Raw genomic sequence first — 12,341 nt, forward strand, 5'->3', positions numbered from 1 at the left:
ATACATGTAAGGCTGTTGCATGCGTAGAAGCAAAGATCCAGGCACACTGAATTCCTCAACGGACCTTGGGACAGCAGTGGGGTTGACACAGTTGGAGAAAAGGGTGTAATCCCTTGTCTCTTTGACAAAGTTCCTTCATCCTTCTGCAGCTATCTGTTTCCAGTTAAACACAAAAAGATAAAAAACAAAACAAAACACAGCGTTGCATCCGCTTGACCAGCGAGTTGCACATGTGGCCTCTGAGTTAAAGGAAGTAACAATAAATGCTGACCAAGCGTGGACTGGATACTTCCTTTAGCGACCAAGTCACAGGGAAATGTCTGGAGTAGCTCTGACAGTAACAGCAGCACACGGGAAAAAGTGTGGAAGAGCAGCGGGAATGTTTTTATTACCTACATGATATTAGTGGAAGGGACCGGGGATCCCCGGGGGTTTTGGTGGATCTCAAGCAGTGGGAGGCCAGGGTTTTCACACCAAAGTGCGATGAGTAAGGTTTTGGTGCTTGTTTCACAAAGGGTTGCACAACTCTGGCTCAGGCTTCTGGGACTTCATGCAAGTTTCCTGATTGTTTAATCTCAGCACATGACTTGAAATCCCAACGAGCATAATTAACTATATGATTCTCTATGTGCGTGTGTTCCAATAAGGTAGTGTCAGACATAACAGTGGGTATGTGAGCATAATGTATGCTGGCAAATCATTATTAAAGCTGTGGTTGACCATGCATTGAGCCAAAGAGCAATGGTCCCGTCATCACTGGCTTGCTTGTTTAACAGCCTTGATTACTATTTAAAGGGTTGTACCCAGCTCTGTGGTCATGGGACATTCACCATCATTACCATCTTTCTGTCCTTGTGGTGTCTCTTTTCTTTTCTGAGACCAGCGAACCTGAGCAGAAGAGAGTAAGGTTAGTCTCAAAAACATGAAATGATCTGAAAGGCTGAAAGGTGAAGAGAGAGCTGACAAAATACCACTAACGTAGACAGGATAATCTGGCGAAGGTGGAGAGGAAAAGCCGTCCATACATATCTGTGGGAAGAGGTGGTTGATTGGAGGCAGATGAGAGGCAGGTGTGCAGGTAAGCAGCTGACATGAGACCGGTCCACTCCACCCCGCGTTGAACCAGATTTGTTGATTAAACTGGAGGTGACGAGAGACGGGGAAAGAGGAAGGAAGCACAGGCAACAGGCAAGGACAACAATGAAGAGTAGAAACCAACCCCAAGAGATAAATCCTAACAATATCAGTACAAACCATTCAAAATATTTTATTGCAATACCTTCTTTTGAGAAATGTTCGCAAATTTTTTCATGATCTTTTTTTGTCATTTAACCAGAAACCAAACTCAAGCACAGCAGTATTTAAGGCTGTCTTAACACAAGCCCTAGTTTCAATTGTAGTTGGTGGGAAATGATATGGACTATGTCCTTGCACATTTTATAAAACAGAAGAAAAGTATTTTTAGAAACAACACTATAGAAAAACACAGGCACAGTCTTAAAACTGGAGTTGTTAACACTGTAGAAACCATCAAGAGCAATAGATTTTGAAAGTATGCAACCAAAAAAGTTCTCACTGGTATGTGTGAGTTGCAAGTTCGCTACATGCCAAGTAACCAAGGTCTCTTAATTTCTTTAATCCAAAAACAATTCTGTTTAATTCCACAATCATGTAAACAAAAGCATGTTAGCTATCTGAACGGAGCTCAATCCGAAACGACTGCCATCCCAGCAGTTACGGCTGACAGTTGTGGTTTTTGGTTTGTGCATCTAGGTTAGCGTCCGAGTCTGTCTCTGCTGCGGCAACTCGCTCTTTGGCTCAGGGGCTTTGTACTGTGCGTGTTTCATTGTCATCGCCATGGCTGAGCAATCTGACATTTTGAGCTTTCGATTGATCTTTTCAGACTACCCATAGAGATGGTGACTTTTCACGTTACAATCCTTTGGCCAAATTTCACATTACCTCACTGACAAGTAAATTTGCACTAGATAAACAAATGTTTTATTTCTTCATGTGGCTCTGGATGTTGTGTTGCAAACACGCAACCCGAATTATGTCTGGCAACATGGTAGATGAGAAGCATGTGCCAAAGAGGAACTGTCTGAATGAATGAATGTTGTGTTTTAATGGTGAAAATGGTGAAATTTATAGTTATTTCATGTAGCGCATTTCAAAGTTGAGGAAAAAGATTTAGATTTAGATTGTTGATCACCCCTGGTAATTGCTAACCAATATCAAACTACCTCATGTCTCATTCAAGAATGAGAACAATTATCAGAATGGAAGTTTTAGCTGCTCTTTCAAGTAGCAATATATTCACCTAGCCCTGTGTGCAGTGAAGGCATAGGCTTAGTGCGTGTGGGTAGGCAGGTGTATAGGGAAACATGCAAGTAGACCATGCAGTCATTCGGGACAAATGAAATCTGAGGAATGGGGTTGTTACAGGATGAGCTTATTACAGTCCTGAGACAGCAACAGACATTTAATTTTTTTTTCTTTTTTCATTTTTTGATTGATGTCAGGAAGAGATTTTCTACATATATAACAAAAAGTGCTTCTAAAATACATTACCAACTAGCAAGGAGGAAATATTCACTAAGAGACATTTCTTTTGAACTACTAGAAGATGTCCTTATAATGGAGGTGCCATTGCTCATTTGGGTGGGCCCTGTGGGTTTTACCTTCAGTGCAGCAACATTCCAGTTTTACTGTAGAGACACATCTATTGCTGTAATAGAAGCTTTTACTATGTCAGATTAGTGTGAAACTATGGCATCAGCATAGCTTAAAGACCACTGAGGCTGCTGTCACCACGCTCACCACATACATTTGGTAATTTTACTTTTGACAGAAATAACAAGGACAGATCCTTCTCATGGCCCTATCAAATCAATTGTCAGACTTCTATCAGTCGTTGGTGAGATACTTCACTCTGTACCACCAGACCTCATTGTCATTTCTTCATATAATCTAGAACCTGGAGTGTTTCATTTCTTTTTATTGTTTTATTTAATCTGAGGCCATAGTGGCAGCATGAGTAGAAGAAATGTTCAACCTTGTCTAAAAATCTTCACACAACATTTGTTTTTGCTGTGCCGAAACCTTTGCATTGCCTTTTTCAAATGCACATGTATATAAAGATGCGTTGTCAGATAAAGTACCTTTTGCCAAGTTGCTGTATGTGTGCTTTTATGACCAGACTTGTTTCTCTTTAAGGACAATAGTGCCATGGAAAGTCTTCCGACAGTGCCTTCACGAAGTGCATCCCATCAGCTCAGGTCTGGAGGCCATGGCCCTCAAATCCACCATCGACCTCACCTGCAATGACTATATCTCTGTGTTTGAGTTCGACATTTTTACACGCCTCTTTCAGGTAAGTGATATGATATGTGTAATATTCTACAGATTGTTGTGTTATTTCTGTGCACATCTTCTTTGTCTGAAATTCTTGCATTGCATTTTTCAGGCTTTTGGAGATGGAAGAGCAACATAATACCAGAATTGAACATCTCCAAATGTGATATCTAACAGTGAGAACAGATTATTATACCGGTCCCTGGCATTAGTTAGTTTCATTTGTTGAAATATAGCTCATTTCTTAAACTGTAATTAACAGTTTTGAATGCATATTGATGTTGATTCAGTTCTTGAAACTGCAGATTGCCACTCTTTGTCCTAATTTCAACATCAAAGTCTTGAGGTCATCGCTCCCCGCATTGTTATTTGTAGGTCTGACACAGTAAATTAACAGCAAAAGAAATACAGAGAATATGTGTTCCGTTTGATGTTTGTGGTTCTATTCTTGTTTTTTGTCTGAGGCTTTTGGATGTGTGTGGCTTTAGATCCCTCCTATTGATAGATCACTGGCCATGTGGCTTCAAGATGGTCAGTGAGAGTTTTTAATCAAGATATCAAGGCAAATGTATAGGAGTTGCTTTTGACTGAGTGCTTGGTTTCAGTCCATGTTCTTTGTTTATTGTAGTAGTCCAGCTATAGTCATTTTTTTCATCACAGGTGCATGATTTCAGCTAGCTTTACATTTTTTGACTGCTGTTCTCATTACAATCTACAAAATGATTTAACCTTGAACCCAAGTGTGTGGTCTGATCATAGAGAACATAATGAGAGGGTGGTATTTTTCTTGTTTCACACTCAGTTGTGTCAGTAGTGTTTTCTTTTCCACTTGGGTGCCTCTTTCCTCTTTCGGCTGAGCCACTATGCAGTTTGCAGCTCAAATCAACAAACTCACAGAGTGGTTATGGCTTGCTCCATTGCCATTTTAGCCCAAAGGCCACTAATTCCAGTATTTTTCTGCCAGCTGGCTACACAGTGAGGGCAGCAGATCATTCCCTCTGAGCTCCAGCTAACAGACAGGATGGAGGTGAATGTTACTTTACCAGTGTTACTTTTTGAGGGGATATTTGTGCAGAATTTCTCTATTCAGAAGAAAAGTAGCAAGCGCCAAGTTAACAGATCCCAGTCTCTAACAGTAATGTTAGATACTTCTCTTTCACATCAGGTGTTTTGACATCAGTTTTGCCTCTGTCCTGCATAAAACCTCAACCCAGTTGTAAACAAAGCCAAACACAACAGACTGCAGTATACAAGCTGCATTTCATGGGTCTAGCTGTTGAGCTAGCCAGGTATCAGAACCTCTGACTTGGCTTTCTCTCTCATTCATGTTATGGTTGGATAATTTCACAGCTCAAGTTCTGCCAAATAAACATACAATTTATTGTGTCAACATGACTTTATGGATAATGAATGTACTATTCATAATGATGTGTTTTAGTTAAAACAACATTGTGTGATCTTTTCCAGCCATGGGGATCAATTCTTAGGAACTGGAACTTCCTGGCAGTGACACACCCTGGCTACATGGCCTTCCTTACCTATGATGAAGTCAAGGCACGACTGCATAAGTACATCAATAAGCCGGGCAGGTATGGAAACCTTCAAAGTCCCCCTCCAGTCAGAATGTGTTTTTCTTGTTGTTGCTACAGTTGAATGTTTGCGCTTCTGTGTAGAAAGATGTATACGTGCAGTTTGACGGTATGGGGCCCTGTCAACCATAGTGTCTTTTGAAAAGGCCGAACTGGGAGCACTTTGGAGGTGTTTGAACCTTAAATTGTTTGGCATTATTGCAGGTCAGCCTTGGCCTGACATACTAGGTACACAACAGACTACTCCTCCCTAAAATAAACGTAATACTGTGATATACCGCAACCATTCTACAAGTGAAAACAACTCATACTCCCGCGCTTGAACTAACATTTGTGAAGTGACTCACATGCAGTCACACCGTAACACAAATTTGTACATACTTTTACGAGCTTCATTCTGCCAATGTTGTCTGACACTGAAGTGGGCCATGTCAACAAATAGCAACACACAAGAAGTCCCGTGTAGAAGAAATAAGTAAGCAAAGTCTTACTGTCTTAATGAAAAGTCATTTTCAGTATCTGTGAGAGTGAGTGTGATGTGAGTTTTGCCACTGTCTTGGCCCTTTAGGAAACTAGCAACAGTCTATTACAGTGGCAGAAGTGAAGGTGAGCACATGAGCAATTCTTTCACACCATAGTCAATAGACTCAATACAGGACTCGTTATTCACAAGCCTGAATGGTCTAATACTGAAATGGCATTTGTAGACAAACAAATTAGGAGAAAATGAATTTTGTACGAGATCACTCTACTGATGCATAGAAGAGCTTAAGTTGGGAAACTCGACTTCAGTTTAAAAGCAAAGATGTTTCACCTCTCATCCAAAAGGCTTCTTCAGCTCTGATTAACTGATCGGGAGTCTCAGGTATTAAGATAAAATAAGATGAACTTTATTGATTCCACGGTGGGGAAATTCACTTGTCGTGGCAGCTCACAAGAACAGAAAAGAGTGTGAAAAGTGTGCATCGAGTGCTCTGGAAGTAGAACTCCCATAACAGCTATGTAACTGGTGAAAAATTTATGTCCAGCCATCCCAAGTCACAGTGCTGAGACACAAACAACAAGAAGAATTTATGAGGGTGGAGACTTTGCTCTCCAAACAGGGGACATCGTTGCTGTGTCATCATATGTCACCAGCAAACTTGGCAGCGTCATCATGGGGTTCATCATGCTGTATGATTTACATTCATTTGTGTAAAATGTAGTTTAAACATGAACTTTAATGTCACACATCACTTGAGCACTAGATTGGTAGGCTGGGAACTGCATACAAACTGATATATCATAATCAGATCTGACAGGATGCGTTTGCCACTTCCTGTGCAGAGTGAAGGCTGCTGCAAACTTGACCAGAGCTTTTCGTCTCCGCCCCCTGCTGCTTCCACCGAAGAAATTAATCTAGAATATTAATTTATACATAACAACAGAACACCAAACACTGAAGCCAAACAACAAGACAAAATTAAGGTAAAGCTGATGATGAAAAATGGGGACAGTAAAAGAGATAAGACAAATAGTTGAACATATGCTACCCTTTGTACTGATTTCAAGATATTTACATAATATCATAACAAACAATTGCAAGTGGTAGTAGTAGTTTATGGTTCCACAAAAGGATTTGTAATTTGTACCTTGTGTTTATTTTGCTTGAATGGCATAGCTGTATGATTGGTATGTCATGAGAGTGTAATTAACCCTGACATATTTTTGCATGCTAACAGAAAATGAACTTGCTCTACAGGTAAAGAAACATGAGCACATCCTTACTAATTTAAAAAGACTGGTTTTTCACGGGGGGTTGGGGGGTTAGCAATGTTTGCCACAAATGGTTCAGTGGTTGTACGAGCTCATAATTCATCTTCATATTAAATGTTTTGGCAGTAGGTTTTAGGTCAACATAAGCCACTCTGAAGGGCAGCTCATGTGGTGGGCTGCGTCCTCCTCTTTGCCTGCACGCTTTGCAATAGAAGCATTGGCTGCCTCTCTAACCAGACAGCCCGCAAACTCTGACGTTCATGAAAACCGAGCAATACTCACCTTGCTTAACTGTTGCACATATTTCGGTCAGTGTTAAGGAATGCATGTTAATTAACAGAGGGTACATTCTAAACTACAATAAAAAATAAATTAATTAATTTAAAAAAATCTACCTACCAATTATTGAATCTCACAGGTGAAACTATGAATGCATTTAAGTTACATCCATTAAATAAGTAGTAAGGGTAAATGATATTTAAATGCAGTATATATATATATTTTTTTTGATAAAAAAAAATTGCTCAGATAAAAATGCTTAGATAAAATGTAGTTTGTAGTATCAAACCAGTATTGTATTGTAACAAAAGCATGCCAGTGGATGCAGTCTGCAAACAGGATGCACTTTTCTTCAAGCTGGGGATTTCAAAACTAATTTGCTTTCTCACAGAAAATAATATATATATGATAATATGTTTGTGTGTGTGTGTGCCAGCATCATGAGGACAGAGGACAATCTTCAGAACTTAAAAGGACAGTTAGAAAGTTAAGGGTTAGGGACAAGGTTATGCCTTATAAAAATGTAAATGCAAGTCCCCAACAGAGTAAATCAAAAAATGTTAGGGTGAAGGCTTTAAGGTTAGTGTTAGGTTAAGGTAAGGATTAGGCAAGTAATGTTCTCTGTTATGGTTAGATGACAGTTAAGCCTCCAGGAAATGAATGTATGTAAATGTAATGTCCCCAAAAGTGACGGAAACAAGACTGTGTGTGTGTGTGTTGTGGGATTTGGAGACACTGCATCAAAGAAACCAGATGAGAACACAGTTGTGATTAAAAGTTAGTGGTTGGTGGTTTGAGGGAAAAAACGATGGCTTGAACCTTCTTTGGGACCAGTGAAGCATGAGAATATTCCTGGATGGACTTGAGATGATAGCAGTCATCATATAAACTCTATCCTGTTCTTGTGAGCTGCCACGACAAGTGAATTTCCCCTCTGCGGGATCAATAAAGTTCATCCTCATTCTTCTAATAGTCCATGTATGTAATTGTTCTTATAATTCAGTTGCATAGAACTTACGTGATCAATGACACTATAGTGACTATTGGAGGGTTGAATAGATGAGATGATTACAATTCACACTCTTCAACCAAGAAAGAAGAAATGAAAGGAGACCTCAGCCAACAACTTTTTTTGTGAAGACATATGAAGGTTTTGCTGTTTATTTCAAGCTTATCACAGGGATTTCCTTGTGCAGATGAATGTAAAGGAAACAGCCCAGCACAATGTGGAAAAATCTGAGTGCAACAAAAGCTGAAGGAGTAGATATTAAAAATGCGGTCCAGCAGAAGCACTGGGCTAAAAGCTAGCCTTGACCACAGTATGATCCCACCCCCGCCAACAACAAAGAGACCGAGCTAAATCCAATAGAACTTTGTCTGGAAAGAGATGTGGGATGACAAATTGAGAATTGTCTCAATGATGCTGTGTTTCAGCTCTAACCGGAAGATATTTGCTTATTACAGAAAGTATCCCTGTCTGTGAGCACGATAATGACATGCTTCAGTAATCACACGTGCACTGATGTTATCGCCACGTTCGGTGTGATTGCGACGTTTGCTGTGATTGTTTGAGATGTGACAAATGCATTGTGGGTTAACCTTTCATCTGTAAGAGCTTAACCCAGTTTTGTGTGTGTGTGTGTGTGTGTGTGTGTGTGTGTGTGTGTGAATCGAAGAGGTAACATGTAAAACATCCGATATGACAGTCCTTCCCCAGACAGCTGTGTTGCGTTCATGCGTTCGTGGTTGCTTTAGTGTTCATAACGGCGATATTTGCACGACTCACTTGGTCATCAGTAGCCTATATATTTGCGTACTCAGGCACACACCAGCTTTTCATCCACAAACACACATGCGTCCTGTCATTTTCTGCTCTGCTGCACCATGCTGCCACTCAAGGCTGGCTAATCACAGGGCATGCACAGCTTGGCTCAAGGCTATGCCAGCTGCTCTCAATAAATTAGCACTGTTGTTAAAGTTATTTTCTCAGACTGCTCCCCTGCAGGAACCTGCTTTCAGGAGTGAAGAAACCCTGAAGACCTGGCACAACACCAAACACAGCTTGTCAGCATTTGTTTCAGAAGCCGTTGTATAACCTACAGAAACGCACAATAGTATTAGTAGTCATAAAGGTCTAAATGCAGTGTGTATGTGTGTGTGTGTGTGTGTGAGGAGGTTGGTCATTTGTGTGTCAGAGTGCTCTTCGTGAGGCTTTTCAATCACACCGTGAGAGAATAAAAAGAATAGAGCTCACCATATTTGCTGTGCCTCTTGGGACAGTTGTTGAAGTGCAGCTCAACCTGCTTGTTGTGAATAAAACAGGCCCAAAAAAAATGATGACCATAGTAACAATTATCTGGGCTCAGTTGCGGTAGCAGCAAGCTAAGCAGGGTGTTCCAGACATTTTCCAGCTACTCCCAGGGATCTCAAAGCAGTCCCAGGCTAGATGGGAACTGTAATCCCTCCAGCATGATCCCTCCTGAATCATGCTTGGGGTCTCGTCTCAGTTGGAAGTGCCCCAAAAACCTCTAAAGGGAGACTACCCGGTGGCATCCTAATCAGAGGCCCAGACGACCTCAGCTGGCTGCTTTTAATATGAAGGAGCAGTGGCTGTACTCCAAGCTTCGGATTTATCTGTGTTTGTTAGATGGATAGATAGATAGATAGATAGATGGATGGATGGATAGATAGATAGATAGATAGATAGATACTTTATTGATCCCGAGGGAAATTCAAGTTGTTGTATTGTTGTATTAGATAGTTTATTCATGTGTAAGCTAGACATCAATGAGTTAAAGAGATTGACAGTAGAGTCGCAGCTATTTGAGTGATATCAATAAAATACCACTGTGAATCTGACATTCAAAACATGTTTTATTGCTTCAACATCATTATTTCAACTTTATTATACACATTTTGTTTTGTGTATAAACCGTGCGCTTCTGTTTCTCTTCCTCTCTCCAACAGTTACATCTTTCGACTTAGTTGTACACGACTGGGTCAGTGGGCTATCGGCTATGTGACCAGTGATGGCAACATCCTGCAGACCATCCCCAACAACAAACCACTGTTCCAGGCTCTCATCGATGGCTACAGAGAGGGCTTGTACGTAACCCCTCACTCACTGTTTTTAAATTGATTGGTTGTGCAAACTCTCCACCGTGTGCACACTGAATACGTATGACAAATGATGACCTGTGTCTCAATCAGTCACACCTGCTTATGTGTAGTCTTTAAAAATTTCTTGACATACCAGGGAACAGAGGAGCCCAGTGTCCTCTTACAAGTCCACTGTAGCCTGAGATGGGGAGGAGGGGGATCCTGTTTGAAGCACCTTAGTTTTTGATGAAGCAGAGAGACCCCAGCAACTGTGGTGAAGCTGGTGAAGTTCCCATCAGTGGCTTTTCCTGAAGGCTGTCATCTGGTTATTCAAAGACAACATGAGCAACATTCACACATTTACACAAACACTGATACACTGGTGGCAGAGGATGCAAGTTGCCACCTGCTCATCAGGTATTAATTATTCACACAAACACTCACACACTGATGGAACAGCCATCAGGAACAATATGGGGTTCAATGTCTTTCCCAAGGACACTTTGGCACATTTTTTACCCACCAGCATCCCAATGGGTGGGCAATCACTCTACCTCCTGAGCCACAGCCACCCTGTCGTTCCAAACAAGACTGATCAAATACTTTGAGTCAAAGTTTTGCTGTGCACTGTTAGCTCATGTCAACTTTTTTCTCTCATTGACAGCTATTTGTTCCCTGATGGCCGCAGTTACAATCCTGACCTCACTGGTTTATGTGAGCCAACACCCCATGATCACATCAAAGTGACACAAGTGGGTTTGTATTTCTGAAAACATGCTTCATCTGGATAGGCAGAATGATGTTCATGGTTTTCCAATTTGAAAAAGATTTCTGAGAGCATAGCATGTGTGTTAGTGTGTTTATTCAATGGGGTGTAGTGTTTACTCTCTAGTAATGTCTGAGTGAAGGAGGAACAGTTGTAAAGTCTACCATTGATGATGTGTGAAGGGAAAATTAAAGGCTGGTGTTGTGTGGCATGGAATTTATGATGATGTTTTAAGATAAGTGAACTCCAAACAGAGGACTTTACAGATCAGTATTTAAATTGTTTTTCATGTTTTTTGATTTACAGATACTTTACTGCTTCATCTTGATAAGCAGACGTTACTTCACCAATTTTTTTGGACAACATTAACTATGACAATTTAAGTGATGGAATAGCTTTGAATTACTAATGGGAAGTCCCTGTAAACATGATGAATTTTAACATCAGGGCCATCCTATGAAGCTTTCACTGTTTGTGTGTGTCTGTGTGTATATTTTTGTGTTTGTTCTTATGTACAGTTTGATACATGAACCACTTGGTCACTAACATGAGTTTGTGCTGCCTCAACAGGAGCAGTATGAGCTGTACTGTGAGATGGGCTCCACCTTCCAGCTTTGTAAGATCTGTGCTGAGAATGACAAAGACGTTAAGATCGAACCCTGTGGTCACCTCATGTGCACTTCCTGTCTTACAGCCTGGCAGGTATTGTAATAAGCTGTAGTGCAAGTCATTTTGAGATCAGAACTTTGATTGGATGGGTCTGTCTCCTCTGCCATTGTACATGTACATCAGAAGTAGTGATAATGTTGGAATCTGTACATGTTTAGGGCTCTTTGTGCAATATTCTATCCAGATTTACAGGAAAACACCAAAATCTCACCTGTAAGATTTAAAAATTTTTACTCTTCAACACTGCAAGATACAAGGTATTTATCTTGATATTTTTTATTTGTCACACACACAATCATACGCGGTACAATGTGCAGTGAAATTCTCTTTGTCACTGCTACCAAAAAATAGGTAAGAAAAATAAAATTAGTAAAATTAAATATTATAAAATAGAAACATTATAAAAAGAATAAAAATAAAAATGTACAGTATTTACATCTAGTGCAGGTGGGAGTGGGATTGTCCAGATTAACGCTCACTGTTGAGCAGACGGATGGCCTGGGGGAAGAAGCTTTTCCTCATCCTCTCAGTGTTTGTTCTCAGGCAGCGGAACCAACGGCCTGATGGCAACAGGGACAGGAGTGAGTGTCCAGGGTGGTGGGGCTGCCTGAGGATCTTCTCAGCTCTCGACCTGCATCGTTTGATGTAAATGTCCTGCAGGTCGGGTAAAGTTGTTCTGATTGTCCGCTCAGCCGAGCGGACTACCCTCCTAAGGGCCGAGAGGTCCTGCTTTGTGCAGCTGCTCATCCATGCGGTGATGCTCCCACTCAAGATGCAGCTGTAAAAGTACACTGCAAACAGTGTATTTTTATATTTTTATATGTTGGAAC

The 12,341-nt window shown here is 40.7% G+C and overlaps 1 protein-coding gene across 2 annotated transcripts in view; it reads left to right on the top strand.

Moving 5' to 3' along the window:
- The window catches only part of cblb (Cbl proto-oncogene B, E3 ubiquitin protein ligase), a 59,769-nt gene that overhangs the window by 30,208 nt on the left and 17,220 nt on the right, over positions 1-12,341 (top strand). For both annotated transcript variants that reach the window (XM_046409948.1, XM_046409949.1), the window contains exons 5-9: positions 3,217-3,373; positions 4,822-4,943; positions 9,945-10,082; positions 10,741-10,828; positions 11,413-11,544. In XM_046409948.1, the coding sequence (XP_046265904.1) occupies positions 3,217-3,373; positions 4,822-4,943; positions 9,945-10,082; positions 10,741-10,828; positions 11,413-11,544 (637 nt within the window). The remainder of the gene's footprint in view (positions 1-3,216; positions 3,374-4,821; positions 4,944-9,944; positions 10,083-10,740; positions 10,829-11,412; positions 11,545-12,341) is intronic.

The sequence above is a fragment of the Scatophagus argus genome, chromosome 14 (assembly GCF_020382885.2).
Source record: "Scatophagus argus isolate fScaArg1 chromosome 14, fScaArg1.pri, whole genome shotgun sequence".
Taxonomy (NCBI): domain Eukaryota; kingdom Metazoa; phylum Chordata; class Actinopteri; family Scatophagidae; genus Scatophagus; species Scatophagus argus.